The sequence below is a fragment of the Rhipicephalus sanguineus genome, chromosome 10 (assembly GCF_013339695.2).
Source record: "Rhipicephalus sanguineus isolate Rsan-2018 chromosome 10, BIME_Rsan_1.4, whole genome shotgun sequence".
Classification (NCBI taxonomy): Eukaryota; Metazoa; Arthropoda; class Arachnida; order Ixodida; family Ixodidae; genus Rhipicephalus; species Rhipicephalus sanguineus.
In genome coordinates this window covers 75,668,116-75,687,354 of record NC_051185.1, presented here as the reverse complement: position 1 = coordinate 75,687,354, position 19,239 = coordinate 75,668,116, and the positions used below count along the sequence as shown (strand labels likewise).

Below are 19,239 nucleotides of genomic sequence, written 5' to 3'. Positions count from 1 at the left end.
TACGATAAGTAAATCATGACAGCTCGGCAAAAACGGCATAAAGACCTTACGCTTGCATGGTAGCCCTTTACTCAAATAAGACAAGGTAATCCGCTAAGCATCAGCGTTAAATAAACCCAGACCACACGTACTGCAGGAGTCTAAGTGAAACCGTGTTCCGCCGGCAAGATGAAACATGATTCGTGGCAAGAGCAAAACAAGCAGATTCGGTCATGATAGCTCCTGCACCCGTGAACAAAGGCGCCGAGGAAACATTATAACACGCGTGAAAGTTGGCCAGTGTATGCGAGCTCTAATGAAGCGCGCTTGCTGAGTGCACAACAATTTATTCAAAAATAAGTCTTATTCTCAAGAATCCGTTTTCACACGGTGTGTACCATCGTCATATGATGTCACCCTGGTGCTTGCAATGTCCTGAAGGTCGTTCTTGGTGGCGTGCATGAATGCCTGCATGGTGGAAACAATATAGCAGCAAAGTCAAGTTATCGTACGTGCTAGCTTGCAGAGATTTTTTTTGCACATGTTATAAATTTTGGTATTAAGGAATGTTCACGCTTACATTGATATGTTGCTCTTCCGCATGCTCTTCGTCAAATTGCAGATTTTATAGCATATGTGACAACTGCAGCAGTGAATAACAATTCTCAAGTAAATCAATTTTACCACGATGGGTAGTACTATTGTAAGAATTGAACGGAACTTTGGCAATAAAAATTACATGCTCAAGCGTTTTCACTCACACCATGATTAAAGTACTTATTTGGCATAAGTTGACAGAGCAGAGAGAACAAAGTACCTGCAGATGAACAGAAGCAATGCAATTTCTGGCCTCATTCGCGTAACTACAGCAAGAACTACAGCATGATTCGCAACTGACCTTATTCACTGGTTTCCGGACTTCATATATTATCATCTAAAAATATCGAGCCTATATCAAGTGAAACACTGCAACTGCTTGCGATGAGCGCAACCACGCCTTGGTTGGTTGGTATGTGTGGTTTAACGCCCCAAAGCGACTTATGTTATTAAAGGTGCCGTTGTGGAGGGTTTCGGATAATTTAGACCCCCCGGGTTAATTTAACGCGCACTGCCATCAGATACACAGTACTCTAGCACTTCGCCTCTTTCTTAACGTGACCGCTGCGGCCGGGATCGAACCCGCGTCTCTTGGGTCCACAGCGTAACACCGTAACGACTGGGCTACCGCGGCGTCAAACACGCCTTAAGATATGTCATTAGCAAAAGCGAGCAGAACCGCTTTCTGTGGAACGTTACGAGCAGTTCTAACTCCTGCACGCTACATGCAAAAACAAATAAAAATGTTACAGTGTCAACAAAGTTGAAATGTAACGCGCGCCACCAGCCTCTTTTTCTGTTGAACGAGAGAGCTTGTGCTATGAGCGTCATAATTTTGTAACCTTTACATCTCGTATGTCTGTATCGTAAACTGCGCGGAAAGCTTACCAACGAATATGTTTTGCGGCGCACCCACTAGGTGGTTGGACATGCAGCGCCAGACTAATATGGACCTCCATGATCCATTTCTAAGAGAATTAAATCTGAGATTTTTCTGAAGCCTTTCGATGTTTCTAATTAACTGGGTGGGCCAAGTACCGTGTGTCACCTAATGATATCGTAGTTTTAGCACACAGGATCCTGGTTTCATTTAGATTTCTTTTTGTTCCTATCAAAGCCTTACACACTATTTCATTACAAAAAAATGCGAACCCGCTAAACAAAGAAAACTATTGTTCTTCCGACATCGCTGCGGGCAAGACACATATGCTCCTGATTTGCAATTTTCGCTACTGACTAATTTATGCATGTTTTAGAGAACGTACGTCACAGTAAGTGAACATAGGTTTGTAGCATAAAATTAAATGAGGTCACTCGTTTCATGAGATCAAACAGAGACACTTGACCGCACTGCATTCAGTTGCTTCAGATTCGTTTATTTGCGCACACCTTCAATTTTGATTAATTCTTGCCTTCACTTTAGATACACGTACACGTCTACGGTGTTCTTCCGTGAGTTGGGGTTTTATAAAAATCTGGGTCATTTATCCTTATTAGCCTCCCTGATATCTTGCATCTTTGCGACTTGGCGACTTTGGCGGTACCACTCAAACTTATCCAAAACGTAAAAATATTCAAACCATTGTATACAATTTGTCACCTACGATACAGTTAATATCGTAGAACCTCTATACTCTGGTTATTTTCAGTGCCTGTCGTGAGCTCCTTAGAGCTGCCACTGGCACTTATTCTCTTTCGGAAATGTCATTTTGAGGAACTGTACGATGCAGACATTAGGACAAATTTGTGAAAATTTTTGGTGCAGCTTACGCTCAGGGAATCCGTGACGAAATACGGCTTAGTGACTCCATTGTTTTGTTCGCAGTCCTCGCTGAAACAGAGAAACAAAGTGTCCACTGCCACCTGCAAATAAACGATATCACACTTTTGGTAATGTCGCTTATGAGACAGTTGCATATTTTGCTGCAGCGTCGTGAAGGCAAGTCCTAGTATAAAGCGCGGCATGTAGCCTAAGAGGCTAGCTTGGAATAGTATGCGTGAAGACTTCTTGCGTTGGCAAGGTGTGTATACTGCAGCGAGGAGCGTTCTCTTCATGCTTGCTGACTAACGAAGAACACGTGTTATAACTTTCCAGCATAAAGATGTCATTTGGAATAGTGTCAATATAAGGAAGATGAGGGGGGGGGGGAGTTGTTTGGCGTTCATTTGACGATAGGATAAAATATGCTAGGAAAACGCAATTTTTGTTCCCATCCGCCAATCCTTGGACGCCAATCCTCTTGCAACAATTGTGACATGCCTTCAAGTTCATGTGGCACAAGAATGAATAAAACCTAATCTATTAAGTTGAAATTCATAATAGCACGGCAGGTAATGCGATGACAATAACAAAAAGCAGCAATGTAGACGCTTTACTGGGCTGACGCCTGTATCACTGACTATAAAATGTATATAACGTACATGCCAATTTGTGAAGATATGGATATCCTAATTGCATAGCATAAACACACTGAATATGCACAAGTTTCGACACACACATTTTACTGTATTTGTAACAAAGTTTTGATACATGAATATGAAACAAACACGTGCGTATAAACCAATACCTAGATGTAATAAAGGTAGTAGTTTTGTATACAGAGAATGAAACATTTAGACACTGCATCAGTGAATTTATAAAATCAATTAACTATGCAGCCAGAAGTCAACAAAAAATTGCAAAGAAAAATGTGCAAATAGAAGAAAAACCTATTAAAACCACTCAGTCACAATAAGCTTGCCTATGACAGGTATTATGCGTTTCTCGATGTTTAAGACCACTGTTCATTGACTAATTACTTTAGTGCGCTGTATGAGAAATTTTTGGATGATTGTCACTGCTTTCGAATCGGCTAAGTAAGCTACACGGAAAGCGCTGAAGCAAAATTTAGTAGGTAGAAAAAGATCACAGCTAATTTTTTTTTGTTTTCCCCAATATCATGAAAAACCTATCGGAAAATGCAAGTTTAAGAAACTTCGTTAAGGTACAGTTTTGGGACAATGATATTTTTTTCCATTTTAACTCTCAATATAGGATTCACGCAGGGATTCACGCATCACGCAGCTAGATCATTGCTGCGTGATGATCTAGCTTCTTCTGAAGCAGTCAACTTCTGCAAGTTTCCTTTTTTAGTTGCGCTCACTAGCTGACAACACTGCACGTGGTTGTGGCGGTGAAACACTGCACGTGGTGTGACGGTGAAATAAACGTCATTATGGGCAAACATGTGCATCAAAGTATAAGCAATACTCGCTGTACAAGGATAGCCACGAGCCCGGTCGTCGGTCGTCAATAATTTGATCATCGGCGGAACACGTGCGCTTTCAAACATGCATGATCGACCATCGACCATTATCGCTGGTACTCGCGTTAACTCCAGAACATACTCAATGACTCGTGTCATGCGCCGCAGTCTTAGGGGAACAGCCTAAAACAATTGCAAACTTTCCCGGCACGGTCTGCGCCGAGTGGTGGGAAAACGTGCAACGTTGTGGATGAAGCCCGATCACATTAAATCAAAGGATAAAGCGCGTGCGATAATAGATAGGAGAAAACAATGTTTTCAGATTAAAAAAAAAAAATATTAACTGGCATGACATACCCCAGCGTAAAGAGCGTGTGGTCGGCCTACACGGGTAAGAATAAGCTTAGCATGATACTACAGGTAAAAAATTCATTAAAAAGAACTTGTGATGTTTTAACTCTTCAAAATGAATTCATTAACTTCACATTGAAACTGCAATCTGACCTCTTCACACAACACACACACACACACACACACACACACACACACACACACACACAACACACACACAACACACACCTATATAGAATATATATATATATATATATATATATATATATATATATATATATATATATATATATATATATATATATATATATATATATAATTATGCGAGGATGAAGTTCAATGGATCCGGTGGGAAATGCAGTCGAGAAAGGAAGACAAAACGTACGAAACAAGCTTTACTAACGTTTCGGCAGGAGGGCCTGCCTTCGTCAGAGTGAATGGTTAGAGATGCCACGCAGGGCATATATACAAGGCGCTTGCGTCCATATCGCAAGACTAAGTGATTTTCACTTTTTTGGACAGGCGATATTACAAATCAAGATATATACGTGGTTATACACAATGCACGTGGCAATGTACAATAATAGTATGGCACATCTTAGATAGATAGAAACTTGTGTGCATTGAACAAAGTATACAAAACAGCAAAACAAAACTGCAAACTGCGCACAAACCAAAAGAGAACCGCGAAATTCGTACAGTAGTTTATATGGACATAAAGGCAGCAGGATAATCTCGGTCAAACAGGGATGAAAATAATACAAATAAATAAATTAGATACAAGAAGCGCGCAAAGCATGTACGTTCAAAATAATGAGTGACACAGGCCGCAGGCGTTGCGTACGCGATGATAGCCAAATAGTGAACCGCGCGCAAGCAACATACGTTGTCATAAAATAGTGATTAACAAGGCAAAATGCAAGCAAGTGCACCCGAGCTCTCGTTCATTCCGTCAGACAGAGTTTTGAATTTATGAATTAGGAATGATTCTCTAACCTCGCGTTCATGATGTGATTTAAAACCTGATTCAAGTATTGTGGCTCTGATATTACTAAAGGAATGGCCTGCGTCGGTGACATGCCTCGAAACTGGTAAGTGAGGAAGGGCATGCACATGAGCTTTATGATTGTTAAAACGGTACCTAAAGGCAGTTTCAGTTTGACCTATATACTGTATATGACAGATGGAGCATTCAAGCAAATAAACCACATTCGCTGAGTCACAATTGAAATCGCCCCTGATTTTCAACTTGAAGTTAGTCGCTGTGCTGGTTGCCAGGGTAGCCGTTGTCATGTGAGCGCACACTTTGCAACGGGGCTTTTTACAAGGATGGCAACCAACCATGTGGGTGTTGTCATTGCCTTTGGTTTTAGAGGAAGTTAACAAATCGCGCAAATTATGACAACACGGGGTGGTTCTGGAAAGGCTCTTGTAAGACGTTCGCTCTGCATAAGCATGTTGTGGTGTTTTCGAAGAATAACTGCGACATTAGGGGCCGATGCACTATGGGTTAACACCAAGTTAATCTGTGAACGAGTCTTAGCATTTTCCTTCGTTCTGCTGAGTGCTGTTCTGTCTAATGCGTCGGCGCGCTTTACTGCGTCATCGATTAACTTCGGCGGATATTTCTGTTGAAGAAGTGCAGTGCGTAATCGGTTACAATTAGCATCAAAATCAGACTGTTCTGAGCATATTCGCTTAAAGCGTAAGGCCTGGCTATAAGGTATGCTCGATTTGCAATGCCTTTTGTGGCTGCTTTCAAAATGTAAGTACCTGTGTCTGTCGGTGGGCTTGCGGTACAGTTTCGTGGTTAATTGCGCGCTTCTTGCATCTAATTTATTTATTTGTATTATTTTCATCCCTGTTTGACCGAGATTATCCTGCTGCCTTTATGTCCATATAAACTACTGTACGAATTTCGCGGATCTCTTTTGGTTTGTGCGCAGTTTGCAGTTTTGTTTTGCTGTTTTGTATACTTTGTTCAATGCACACATGCCTGAGGACCGCTCTGTCTTTACACTCGGCCACACTGCGATCACGATCATGGAGTGCTCCTAAAGGATGGACTTTCTCTGGCGGTGGTCGTTTCCCGGAGGTCCTGGCCCCTGAACCATCATCGATAGCACTGATGCTTCTGGCGGGCGGCATTGGCTGCCGCGCGGTGGCCGGTCATAGCCACGCTGTGACTAAATTGCTTTGGAAGTCGGGCGATGATGGTTCTGGTGGACGCCATTGTCTGTGTCGTGACGGTCGTCGCACGCCTACGATGAGGTTACGTCGTCGTTGTTCCGTGCTTCCCTCCAACCCATGTTTGTTCATGTCAGCGGGCTGAGCAGGTACATACTTTCCCAACGAAGGATGCTTGCGAGTTCGGTCAGGCTGCGAGACCTGACTTCATGGTTTGGCGCAGTAGCTTCAACGCGGCCACCACCGCACTCCGCTGTTCCGTAACTGCAAAGAACAAAGATGCTCTCTGGGGGTTCCGTACCGCGGCCATCCGACGGATGAGCGTAGGGTCCCCCGTAGACACAGACCACCTCGTGGTGATCCGTACGGCATTCAGGTTGTACACTGGCGGTCAGAATGAGCTGCCCGTCGTCGTCAGCAGAATCGCACACCAGGCGGCTGGAAGGGCCGATGCTGGCTTCATCTTCCGGCGGCACATCGATAACCTCGGCCATGCCGCGGCTTGCAGATCCCGACAAAACAGGCAAATCCTCGATAAATGTGTCCGCGGTAGCCATTAATTTCTTGAGCGAAGCACTCGCGACACACTCGGCCAATGACTGCCGTGGGGTCGGCAGATGTGTCAGCAGCTGGTCACTGAGGATGCTCTCGCTGATGGACATCTGTGGCTGCGGTCTTTCAACTTGGGAACTTGGGGCCGAGGAAAAGCTCGGAGTGAAGGAGCGGAGCTTTACTCGGCCGCCATCTATGATGAGCTGAACTTCACCAGACAAGAGGTAGTCAGCTCCCAAAACCATGTCCGCGTGCAAGTCCTCGAGGACGGGAACGGCGGCAATGAACTTGCTCCCGGCTTCCGTTTGTGTCTGCAAATCCAGCGCACCGACTGGTAATGCGCTCCCGCCGAGGCCGCGCAGGGGTGCCTCGGACCAAGGCTGGAGGGCGACTGGGGCGTGGCGTCGATGCAGTGTAGTACGTGGAGCTCCCGTTTGGACAACAGCTGTAAGCTCACCGATTCCGTCCACACAGACCTGTACCGTGGGAAGCGGCTGTGTTGGGTATTGGGTGGCGCGACGTAGTGCATGTGGTGGTGCCACATTGTCGCAGTTTTCATGGCAAATCCGTCCGAAAACAGCGATGAGCCTTGCACTCCACTGAAGCCAGGAGTGCTGCTTGACGCCTTCATATTTGTGCCATGCCTCGGCACCACCACGAAGGCGGTCTATAGCCACCAGCCACTTTTGGTTGTCGTGCCAGGCATTGCGAGAGCCGAAAAAATTGATGGTCTCAATCCACACGGCAGCGTCATCCTGGAATCCTCGGAACTCCGGCACTGCTGAAACAGCCGATGATGAAGCGGTGGATGAGAATACGGAGCTGGTCGACGCCAGGACGTCGAGCTGCTTCGACAGTTGCGTGAGGGCATGCAAGACCTCCGCGACTGATGGGCAGGAAATACCGTCCGCGTAGTATGCGGCGGTCGCTGTACTGAGGCCGTCGAGATCCGTGGGCAAGGGAGCGTGAATGGCGTCCCTTGGCGGCTCAGACGTTGGTATAGTCCCTGCTTTTAGATCCATGCCTTTGGAAGCGTAAACCGCGTTCCCAGGAAGGGGGATCCCGTGTGTCATGTCGTAGGCGGGCAGCGCGGCGTCTGTGAAGGAAAGTGGAGCCGCCGAGGAGGCCTGGACGCCGTCCCCGGACAGCTTTCGCAGCGCCGGGAGGTTATGAGGTGCTGAGGAGGCATGGACGCCGTCCCCGAACTGTGTGTCTCCGAACTGCGGTGGCAGGTAGACGGGTTCCATGGCCGAGGAAGCGTGGACAGCCTTCCTAGGATGGCGGGCCCTGGACGCCGAAGAAGCACGAGCACACGTGGTGTCTGGCTTAAGGCTTCGTTTTCGACGACTGCGCCATCGTCATGCAGAGAAACAAGAGACAACGCCCGTTCGCTGGGCCGGCTGTTCTTATTCTCTGTCTTCGTCTTCCTCTGCTTCTCTAGGCGAGCATGCGCCCATGCCTGAGGACCGCTCTGTCTTTACAATATATATATATATATATATATATATATATATATATATATATATATATATATATATATATAATATATATATATATATATATATATATATATATATATATATATATTATATATATATATATATATATATATATATATATATATATATATATATATATATATATATAGACCCTTGCGACAGTGCGAAACGAGCAGCTTTTCCTACGGTAGTATTATGTTTTCCAGAGTTATTTGCGACCTATTCGGCCAAATGGCTCAGTGTACATTCTAAGGCAAAGTTCCCCGAAAGAAGAGTAAAGCCTGTTTCACATGCGAGCGACCGAGCGGCGGGGCCCGCAGCGATCGAGCGGCAGCAGGACGCTCGGACGCGGCTTCGTTTCACATGCACCGCTTTTGCGCGGCGCGCGCCTCTGCGATGCGCAGTGATGGTTGTGGGAAGCGCCCGTTATCCGCGGGTTTCCTTTCTCCGGGCTTGCTTGTTTTGGTGCGCTTGGGTTGCAAGTTTCACGAGCCTTCTACTTCGGTGATCGATTTTCACGCGCCTAAACCTTGAATAATGAAAATGTGCAGTGTATCAGAGTGCAATTAAACAACTTCAGTAGTCACGTTTATTTCTGTTACAGCTTTCTTTTTTTACCACGCAAGTCATGTTGCACGCCCATACACTTGGCCATGGAAAAGCAAAAGAAAGAATTTGTTCTTGGGGTTTTAAGCTTTCACAGGGCTTTCGGTGACCTTTGCTCTCGAATGCCGCTAGGCGTTGGTGCGCCGTATGGGCCGGCAAGCGGATGCAAGCGGCCCAGTCGACGACATTGTGGGTTTGTGAAGGAGCTCGTCTCTTTTTTTTTTTTTTTTGCCTATGGGCATTCTGCAGTGAAGAGGCGGCGGCATTTGTCGTCTTCGGGGTACGTGACCACTAAAAAAAAAAGGAAAAGATAACAGTAAACTGTTCGAACGTGCTGCACCAGAGTAGTAAAAAAAAAAAAAAACTGAAACGTCTACTGCGAACAAGTGCGGAGTGTCGTAGGTTCCCCCTGTCCGGACCTATGTTGGTGTCACGATTCGATAAAAATACAAAAGAACAAAATGACACGTGCAAACGATTTGTCTGCTTTGATGGAAGCGCAGTAAAGGACAACAAAAGGAAAAGAACGGCGTTTTCTACACTGCCAGCTCGTTGCAGCGAATGTCGTCTGCTAGGAAACCGAGTCGGAGCGAGTTCCTCCCGGCGCGCGCGGCTGCTCTCGTCTCCATCCCTACGGTCACGTGCTCCCCGCGTCACTGCTCCCCCATTGGTTGACCTTGGGCAGCCGCTCTGCCGCTCGCGAATTTTTCCAACTCCGGCGAACTCGATCGCGCGTGATTCAGAGCCTGAATGTCCAACGAGACGGAATGTACAACGAGACTGAATGTCCAATGGGTCACGTGACCGGCGAGACTGAATGTCCAACGAGACGGAATGTCCAACCGAGACTGAATGTCCATCGAGACTGAATGTCCAACGAGACCGAATGTCCAACCGAGACGGAATGTCCAACGAGACAGAATGTCCAACGAGACGGAATGTACAACCGAGACTGAATGTCCAACGAGACTGAATGTCCAACGAGACGGAATGTCCAATTTAGGAGAGATAAACGTGCCCTCGTTTGAAATTTCTCAGACAACCGATTCATTGGGTTAAGATAGCCTAACGGAAGATCGCATTTTTTTTTCTGTGTCTTGAAAATATTGACTGTCTGTGGCGTCGGGCGTCGTATTTTTGTTTCCGTATTCGTTTTACTGCATTTATTATAATTTCAAGTTTTGTTAGTTTTATTTCTATTTTGTATTTTTAGTTTTCATATGTATGTTGAGTATGTTACTTTATTGATTTATTTTGTTTGTTTGCATACTTTGCTGTTCCTGTTTATCTTTGTCATAAATCGGACATCCCAGCCCCTTAAAAGATTACGAGAGAGGGCGCTCCCTCGTCCACTCTGTGCGGTATCTATGTGCGTTTAACCCTGAGAGTGTTACCAGCACCACTCGTAGCTAAGGCGGCGAGTGTGAAACACTATTTTTTCCAGAAAGCGTCACGAGGCAGGACGAAACCCTTGCTATGAAAGTGCGAAAGAAGAATAGTTCGAGAGACTCAGTTATTTGTTAGAAAACCAACAGCCAATTAAGCCAAATAAAACATTGGGAACATTATTTGTTGCTTTTTTTAACTGCGATGTAATAATTATAACCCATATTCAAAGGAATCCAAGTAGACGAAGAAGCACCGTTTCCATCGGTGGGATCCGAACCCGCAACCTTATAATTACGGCGACGATTTGCGCTTGCTAACACTCTCAGGGATCAAGCTCACGTAAATACCCAACAAAGTGGACGAGGGAGCGACCTCCGTCGTAGCTTAATTGTTAGAGCATAAGACGCGTAATGCGAAAGTTGTGGGTTCGAATCCCACCGAAAGAAAGTGTGCTTTTTCGTGCCATCTAAGTCCTTTCAATTTAGGTCATATTCGTTACACTACAGTTAAAAACATCAACAAATAACGTACCTATGCTTTCCCTGGCTTGATTGTTGGCTTTCTACGAGCCCCTAGAACAATTTTCCTCTCCTCTTAAAGAATGCGGGTCGAAGAAGCTAGGGCGGAAATTTTCCTTTAAAATTAAATTCTTGGGTTTTACGCGCCAGAACCACGAAATGATTATGAAGCATGCTGAGTGTGGGATATCAGTTTTAGTTTTGACTACCTTGATGGAAACATGTCATGGCATTTCGGCTACAAGAGAACTGCAGGCCGGTCTAGGAAAGACCATGCCGCTAAAGAGGTGGTGTCACCAAATTTTGAGGCTATAAAAAGCCTGCTGTAGGCTTTCTCTGTAAGCAAGGACGCTCAGCACGAAGTATTGCACGCAGCAAACGTTTAGAACATATTTTAATTCACTTCCAAAGTCTGTATAAATGCTCATTCTCGCGATCGAGACCCATCGCTAGCGCGACTGACACCGACGTTACTGCGTAGGAAGCGTAACGAAAGTTTTAGTGACGTCACATCACATTAGAGTGACGTGCAATCTTGCTCGCGTTTTGCAAAGTGCTTCGCGTGAATAACTTTTCATTACAACATATAGCATACAGCTAATCGTTGGCGACAATAAAACCGTTTTTATGATGTTTAAAATCATTTGAGGACTTTTCAGAACCGGCCTGAACAAGAGCGTCAGCGATTACAATTACTTTTTTAAAAAAAACTAACGGATTACGGAGAAAAAACTGAAAGCTAATAGATTACTCAACAAGGTGAGGTACCGGGCTAATTGGTTTTGCATAATTGTTAAACTGTGGTAAAGTTACAGGTACATATTTTTAGGGAGGACGCACATAACAAAGGCACGAAAAGCGCAAACTTTGAACTCGATTTGTTGAAAAGGCATCAAGTTGTATGAACACGAGCAAACTGGTGCAAAAGGGAGTCCTTTAAATATTTTTTTCTTATTTTTAAATACTTCTTTTTTGCGTCTTGTGTCCTTATTTTATTCCCTCGTGCCTTTGCGCTTTCTCTCTCTCTCTCTCTCTCTCTCTCTCTCTCTCTATATATATATATATATATATATATATATATATATATATATATATCCCTGCCATTTGTACAAGACTGGGTATCGAGCAGTGTTACGCGCCGTGCGTAATACGCAGTCTCAGCGCCACGTCCTATCACGATGAAACAAATTTTCACGCACGTCGCAAATGTTAGGGCACATTCGGAAAATTTTCACAGCAAATATTGGGATGTGTGGAACGAAAACGGAAAAGCGAAATTTGTGACCGGGACGGAATGTCCAACGAGACGGAATGTCCAACCGAGACTGAATGTCCAACGAGACTGTATGTCTAACGAGACTGAATGTCCAACCGAGACGAAATGTCCAACGAGACTGTATGTCCAACGAGACTGAATGTCCAACCGAGACGGAATGTCCAACGAGACGGAATGTCCAACGAGACTGAATGTCCACTATTGGACATTCAGTCTCGTTGTACATTCCGTCTCGTTGGACATTCAGGCCGCAAGCGATCGCGCGTCCACTGGTCGCTCTAAAAAACCTGTTTTTGGGCTTCCGCGACGGCAGCCGCTCCGCTCTTGGAGCAAAATCGCTGCATGTGAAACAGGCTTAACGGAGCCCATTAGGCGCGCGCGATGAACGGATAGGCCGTTGAGGAGTAACCGCAGAAGAGTGCGTGCCGTGTGCAAACCACTTAGTCTGCAAAGGGATAAACCGCGCGTGTGATGCAGGCCGTGTGCAGAGATACGTTCCGCGTGCAAACCGCTGCAAGGGAACTAACCATCCTCCTCTCTCTTGGGTCAGTCTTCCCACTTATGTTCGAGCTGGCATGTTGGCGGTTGTGTCGCGCTCGGAGAGTTCGACGATCTAGGAACTGCGCCGCGGTGCCTTAATATACATGTACGCGTGGATGAGCGTGTGGTGCTGCTTTTACGTTTCGCCGCACCCACGGAGATTGGAGCTGGTCTCGACACGTCGCGACGCCGCGCTGTATATCTCCGGTGAAGTCACGGCACTGCATCGCCACCGGCTGGGTATGGCGGCCGAGAAGCCAGTAGGCTATCGGATGCAGTAGGCCTATCGGATCGATGGCTCCAGCCTGACTCTAGGCACAAATCGGCGCTGCATGGATTCTTTTACAAGTTAGCGATCACTCTTTATTCGGCCGTACTGTCGCGTGCACGAAACTGATCGCGATTGCCGGTAACGGACTCGATAGTGTATATCACGCCATGAAATGTGCTGCAAGGTCCGGCTTGGGCGTCAGCTCGCCTGTGCTTTGTGACTGCCATGGATATTGGCCGCCATTGTCGTCGGCCGCCCGGACGCTCGCTCATCGAGAATTCCACGTGGTGATGAGCTGCGAGCGCGCGATATTGAGCGGAGACCTCGCCGCTGTCTGCGACTCGTCCAAAACGCACTGCGGTCGCCGGCAACAAGCTCGATTGTATGCCGCGCGCTTGAAATGCACCGGCATGGGTTGACGGGTGCTTTAGCTATCCGACTTTAGCTGGGCTTCGGAACTCTGTGGAAATTGGTCGCCATTAATGTCGGCTTCCCCGACGCTTGCTCGCAAGCAGCTCGGCGCCGTTCGTGGCGGCGGCCCCGCGTTCACTTACTATTCTGCTCGAGATTCGCTGGCGGCAGCGGCGGCTGATGGGCTTGCTCGAGCTGTATGAGGCCGTTCGCAGAAAACTCGCCTACACGTTGGCGGCACGGTGATTGGCGGCGCCTCGGCGTGATGACTGCGACTGCCGCACTTGAGCTGTTGCGCTATGTGGCTCGAAATGCGTCTTTGATGACATATCACATCACAGTGAAATCGTTTGGGTGCCATAATTTAGACGTGCGTTTTTATTTCACCCGGCACGTATTTGCCATATACGTGCGTCTTCATCCTCTCTGTCACGTGTGACTAACTATTTGCAATCTTTTTGTGCTTTGCATAATGCAGCCGTTGTCCACAACGTGCAAAATGCTGTGTGCGCTGGCGCGTGCAATGCCAGTCATCTATCGCTTCCGTTGGAGCAGCTTCAACAGAAGGACTGTATAAGATATGACAAAGCAGCTGGACCTGTACTGGACATTTTACAGTGAAATAAATGAAAGAAAGCAGAAACTTCATATGTATAGAGAAAAGTAAAACGTTTCACTGTCTCACTTTTTTTTTCGTTGTCGCAGTGAGCGTGAAAGCAGTGATACATGCATGACTAAATATTTGTTCGCGTGTTCTTTTTCGCGTCATTTGTTGCTCACCGCAGAAAAAAAAAAAAACGCGCGAAAATAGTATTAGGCCTTGCGGAGAGTAACTGCAGAAAATCGTCTCTGAGGATTAACGGATCATTTGAACTGGGAATAAAATGTTCATCCGAATGGAGCATTTGAGTGGACCGACCTTTCGTCCGGCGAGGTGCAACTGCGGTGACTAACGGCTGCCCGGTAAAGTGTAAATGTGAGGACTAAAACAGTAGTCAATTTAAGAGATCTGTGGGGACTAACAGTTAGCTGCTTGGAGACAAACGGTTAGACCCGGTGCCGTTAGTCCTGAAAGGGAATAATGGCTGTGGTAGCCCCATTAGTCCCCAAAGGGACGAACCACACAACCTTGACACCTTTTTGCCTTAAAGTGTATTACCAATGAAGGGTGATGAATTGTTTCGTTAAAATTATTTTCGTTTTCTCATGTATTTTTGATGGAAGTAGATTCCGAACTTACTTTTTTCAGAGTTCAACTATGAATAATGAATTGATGGCTGACGCTTTAATAGTAAAACGGCACTGTACTGTCGCTTTTGCATGTCGTACGCCATTAACTTTGGCTTAAGTCGAATTTTGTACATAAATTAACAATAACGCTGAAATTGTAGTTTTACGCCGACGTATAAGCAGAATTTTCTCACATTCACATTGAAATGTTCTTTTTTCTAGGACGAAGTAATTCTCATGCATCCATGTTCCTGCGTTACATTTAGCCAATCATTAAAAAAATACTTCGTAATCGCATTACTGTTGCAAGCTCGTCCTTGCAGTTGTCTCTTCCAGTACGCATTAAAGAACTTCTTACGGTGAATCAAGACACGAATTAGCAATTTTTACAGCGAAAGCTGTTATGAGATCATTTCACCGGCCGTTTTTGGCGCCGTAGTTGTCCACCGCCGCCGCCGCCGCCGGTGTCCGTAACTAGTATCGCTCGAAATAAGAAAAAAAACTAAATAAGAAAAAAATTGCAGGATGGAACGAGGTTCGAACCTGGGTCCTCTGCGTGGGAGCCCAGCATTCAACCTCTGAGCCATGCCGGTGCTTGAAACTGCTTTGCAAAGAGGTCCTATACAGGCTTCATGTCGGGAAGGAACCACATTAGCATATGCAATATAGCGTGGTAGAAGAGTAAAATAAGCACCAAGCGTCGCACAAAGCGAATTCTGTAACCAGGCGTCACAGAATGCGAACTGCGCAACGAGTAGGTTGTTGAATGCTTCCAACCCATTACAAAGGACTCTGCCATAATTCTTCATCGTCATCAGGCACAGCATCAACAAAGTGCGCAAAATGCCTCACATGGGTTTAGCAGGCGCCAACGCTCTCCGTAGAATGACGAAAAATGGCACAGTGCCTGCTGCCCTACTTCTCAAAAACTACAATGATTTATAGCGTAGTGGGTTCCTCGCAAGTGCACTTGTATTGGTTGCCAAGGAAGCCCATAAGCGCATGATCCATTTCCTCGGGGTCTCAGTAAACTTCTTCGCCCCCCCCCCCGTCTCTCTCCCACGTCAAGGTATGTTATACAGCATGACGGGAGAGGGAAATAGCGATCGGGCGTCACCTAATGCAAAAAACATAACTGGTGGGCCGTTTAAAGATTCCAACCCATTACAAAGTGCTGAGCCTTAATTCTTCATCGTCATCAGTCGTCGCGTCAACGAATTGGACATAATGCCTTACAGACGTGTAGCTGGTGCCTCGCTTCTCCGCAGAATGACGAATAATGGCTTAGTAGGTGCTTCCCAACTTCAGAAAAATTGTAATTTAGGGCGTAGTCGGTACCTTTCTAGTGTACTTGTATTGTAGCCCCAAGAGAGCTTAACGGGCTCTAGAAACGCCGCTCTTCCAGCTTTCGCTGTGACTGTGCTGCGGTTTCAGCGCAGGCCTGGCGTTTTTTTTTTTTTGCTTCGATTCTGCTATATCTCCAAACGATTTGTTTTCTCTCACAAACCACACAATAAAATCCATTATACTGAGATCTCCCACTTCATCTATACCACAGGCAGACCTCTTTCGTAGAACGCCTTGGTGTCCCAGTGTTTAGTCTGCACTTATTAAAAATAAATGCGACATTTGTTTCCAGCGCGTAAGAAACGTAGATAGTGCAGATGAACGTACCTTATGAGATACATAACAAAAGCAGCGGAATATGAAAGGTAGCTTCCTGAAGCATATTTCACAGGCGTGTTGTCAAGGGCAACATACGTTCGCTCAGCGGCGAGGCTGCGTGTCTTGCACCACAGGAAGACATGTTTCAAGGACACAGATATTAAAATACATAGCGCAAGTCGGAAGACATTCAGTGTCAATGCGATAGCAGTGAAGCATGTGCACAACAATGATTTTCTTGACCTTGCTCACCTCATAAACAGATATGCAGGAATCAGCTATGTAGTACGCGATGCATCCTGCTGCGATCAAAGGAGCCCACACGTACACAGTCGTCTGGGTTTCCTGAAGAAGAGTACAAGAAAGTGAAGCGTCACCGCTAATGGCAAACGCCTTAGCGTTAGGTTTAAGTGCGTGCAAGCACACGCTCTTAAAGTGCTTTCTTCTGCAGTTCACAAAACAACGCAGCGAAAAGAAACGTTCGCGGACCCGCTCTGGTAGTTGGGTGTGAAGTGAAATGGACCTTTTATGTGTGACTTAGAGTATGAGAAAACGCTTCGCCCTACTGGTGCCAAGCCTGAAGGAAGCGCGGCGGTGGGCGGCCTGCCTTATTTCTCTTTATTTTTCTCTTTTATATGTGAAGCATCTTATAGCGGAGTTCAATCCGGTGGTGGTGGTGTGCGGCGTGACCACCGTTACTGCGCATGCGCAAGCCCTCTCCACACACACGCCCTCACCCTCTCCACTTTCCCCCTCTCCAATTCTCTCTCCACTTACCCTCTTCACTTTCATTCTCTCTCATCCTCTCTACTTACTCTCACCACTTTCCCTCTCTCCCCTCCCCTCCCTCTCTCAACTTTCCCTTTCTCCCCTCCCCTCTCCACTTCCCCTCTGAAACGCGTGCTCTACATGCCGAAACGCTGCTTCGCATCGCCTCAGGTCCCTTTTAGCGGGAGATGGTGTGATTTCTCTCTTCCACTCTTTATTTCTGTCTTTCTCTTTGCTCTTTCTATCTTTTCCTCTCGCTTTATTTATTTCTTTCCCTTTCTTTGATTCTCTCTCCTTCGCTTTCTGTCTTGTTCTCTCTTTTTTCTATCTCTTTTTTTGTGTCTATCACTTTCTCCATCTTTCTGTCTCTCTATTTCTTTCTATCTGTTTCTGTCTTTCTTCTCTCGCTTTCTGTCTATTTCTCTGTTTGTCTTTCTTTCTACCTCTTTCTCTCTCTCAACCTCTCTGTACTTGTTCTCTCGCCGATCAGAATTATTGCATCCCACGCCGGAAAAATCGGCGCACGGGTTCTCGGAGCGAAGCAGGAAACGAAGAAGAGGATAAAGAGAGCGATTGCCGGTTCATGATGATGATAATTGTTTGTTCGCTCTACGCGGACCAGCGGTCGGCTTAAGCAGCTCGGCTATTAGAAACATTCTGAGCCCTTCGACTACTGTGAAGATGGAAGCCAGTGCAGCTGTGACAATAGTGGATCTGGTACACTCTTAATCGGGTACCGGTTAAATGCTGGCTATATCCTGGAAACCAGACGAAAAATGTCCGGTTGCCTGGCTATATCTAGCACTTTATGCGGGACCTGATTAAGAGTGCACAGTGAATATTGCTATAATGAATTTATATATTATCATTATTGACCATATAGAGCGAATAAGGAGACACACTCAAAGATCCCGGCGTTTCTCTTGCGCATGGCGCATATTATCTCATCAATGGCGGCCGACGACGATATCAAAATGAAATCCTGTGCTGTATAAGCAACCCTGTTGTTTCCAAAGTACAAAAGGTTCACGTGATTCTTTCGTGAACAATTTTACCTCAAAGACAAGACCGCTTGTACAAGAAACAAACGTCATGCCAGTTCACGTAATTCTGCCATGTCGGCGAAATCATGCGCCTCCATGTTTACTGACTTCATCTCCATTTTCTCGTCGCAAAACCCTTTCATCAGTTCGTCGAAAAATGTTGTTTTACGCGTCTTTTGTTCGCGAATGCGATCGGCCAGAACCTAACCATGTAATCGCTGTATTCGCTGTAGAAAAAAAAAGCGTCATTACGTTTTGCGCACGCCTTCATGAATGTTGCCTTACCTTTATGATCCAGAGACCGCTAAACACTGCCAGCAGGGCAGTGTTGAATTTGGCTAGGAAGAGTAAGAACCCCGAGACGGTGTCAAGTCCCGCCACCTGCTGGCAATGCCGCCCAAGCAGACGTAGCGCCCTCCGACCGCTCGTGCGGAAGCTCAGGCCGTGCATCGCTGCGACCAGACAGATAAAAAAGCGTAGTGCACAAATTTTCGGCGATACAAACACAATGCTAGCAGATTGCTCTCACGCACCATGGTGTCGATTTCACTGCAGATTTCAATTTTCGGTAAAAAGCAACCTCTGTCTTTCTGCAAGAAGGCTTTGACAAGGTAGAGGCACGTGTCCCTCACACGCAAATATAGCTGCACTATTTTTCATTAGACGAGAGCTAACTTACATTAAACTTACATTGACACAACGAATTTTGATATTCGTGAAAGAACACAAATTTCTTGGCGTTGTTCCTGACCCACAACTGTCATGGGCATCACACTTCCGCGCAATAGAAAAGCAGGCCACGCAGCTATAAACGTACTTCGCCCACTCGCTGGAGCTACATGCGGGAAGGGGGAGGGGGGATCAATCTCTTTACCATTACAAGTTTATAACGCCCTCATAAATAGAGAACTGCTTATTCGGAACGTATTCAACATGGCTTGTCGCAAGCGTCCGAGGAGCGTCTTCAACGTTTACTGCCAAGAGGGCTCAGGGTGTGTCTAGGAGTTCCACATGCGACCTCGAGTTCCCTAGTAATCGCCGAAGCTGGTTGTCCGCCATTTTCGTTTATACGAATGGTCGAAACTTGCTGACATTCTTATTGCACTTTAACG

At 46.0% G+C, this 19,239-nt stretch overlaps 1 protein-coding gene across 1 annotated transcript in view; it reads right to left on the bottom strand.

Moving 5' to 3' along the window:
• Window positions 1-310: 310 nt before the first annotated feature.
• The window catches only part of LOC119372141 (choline transporter-like 1), an 83,549-nt gene continuing 64,620 nt past the window's right edge, over window positions 311-19,239 (bottom strand). The window contains exons 15-18 of the mRNA XM_049419605.1: window positions 18,413-18,579; window positions 16,569-16,661; window positions 2,347-2,439; window positions 311-447 (exon numbers count right to left, since the gene is read on the bottom strand). Of these exons, the coding sequence (XP_049275562.1) occupies window positions 349-447; window positions 2,347-2,439; window positions 16,569-16,661; window positions 18,413-18,579 (452 nt within the window). The 3' untranslated portion in view covers window positions 311-348. The remainder of the gene's footprint in view (window positions 448-2,346; window positions 2,440-16,568; window positions 16,662-18,412; window positions 18,580-19,239) is intronic.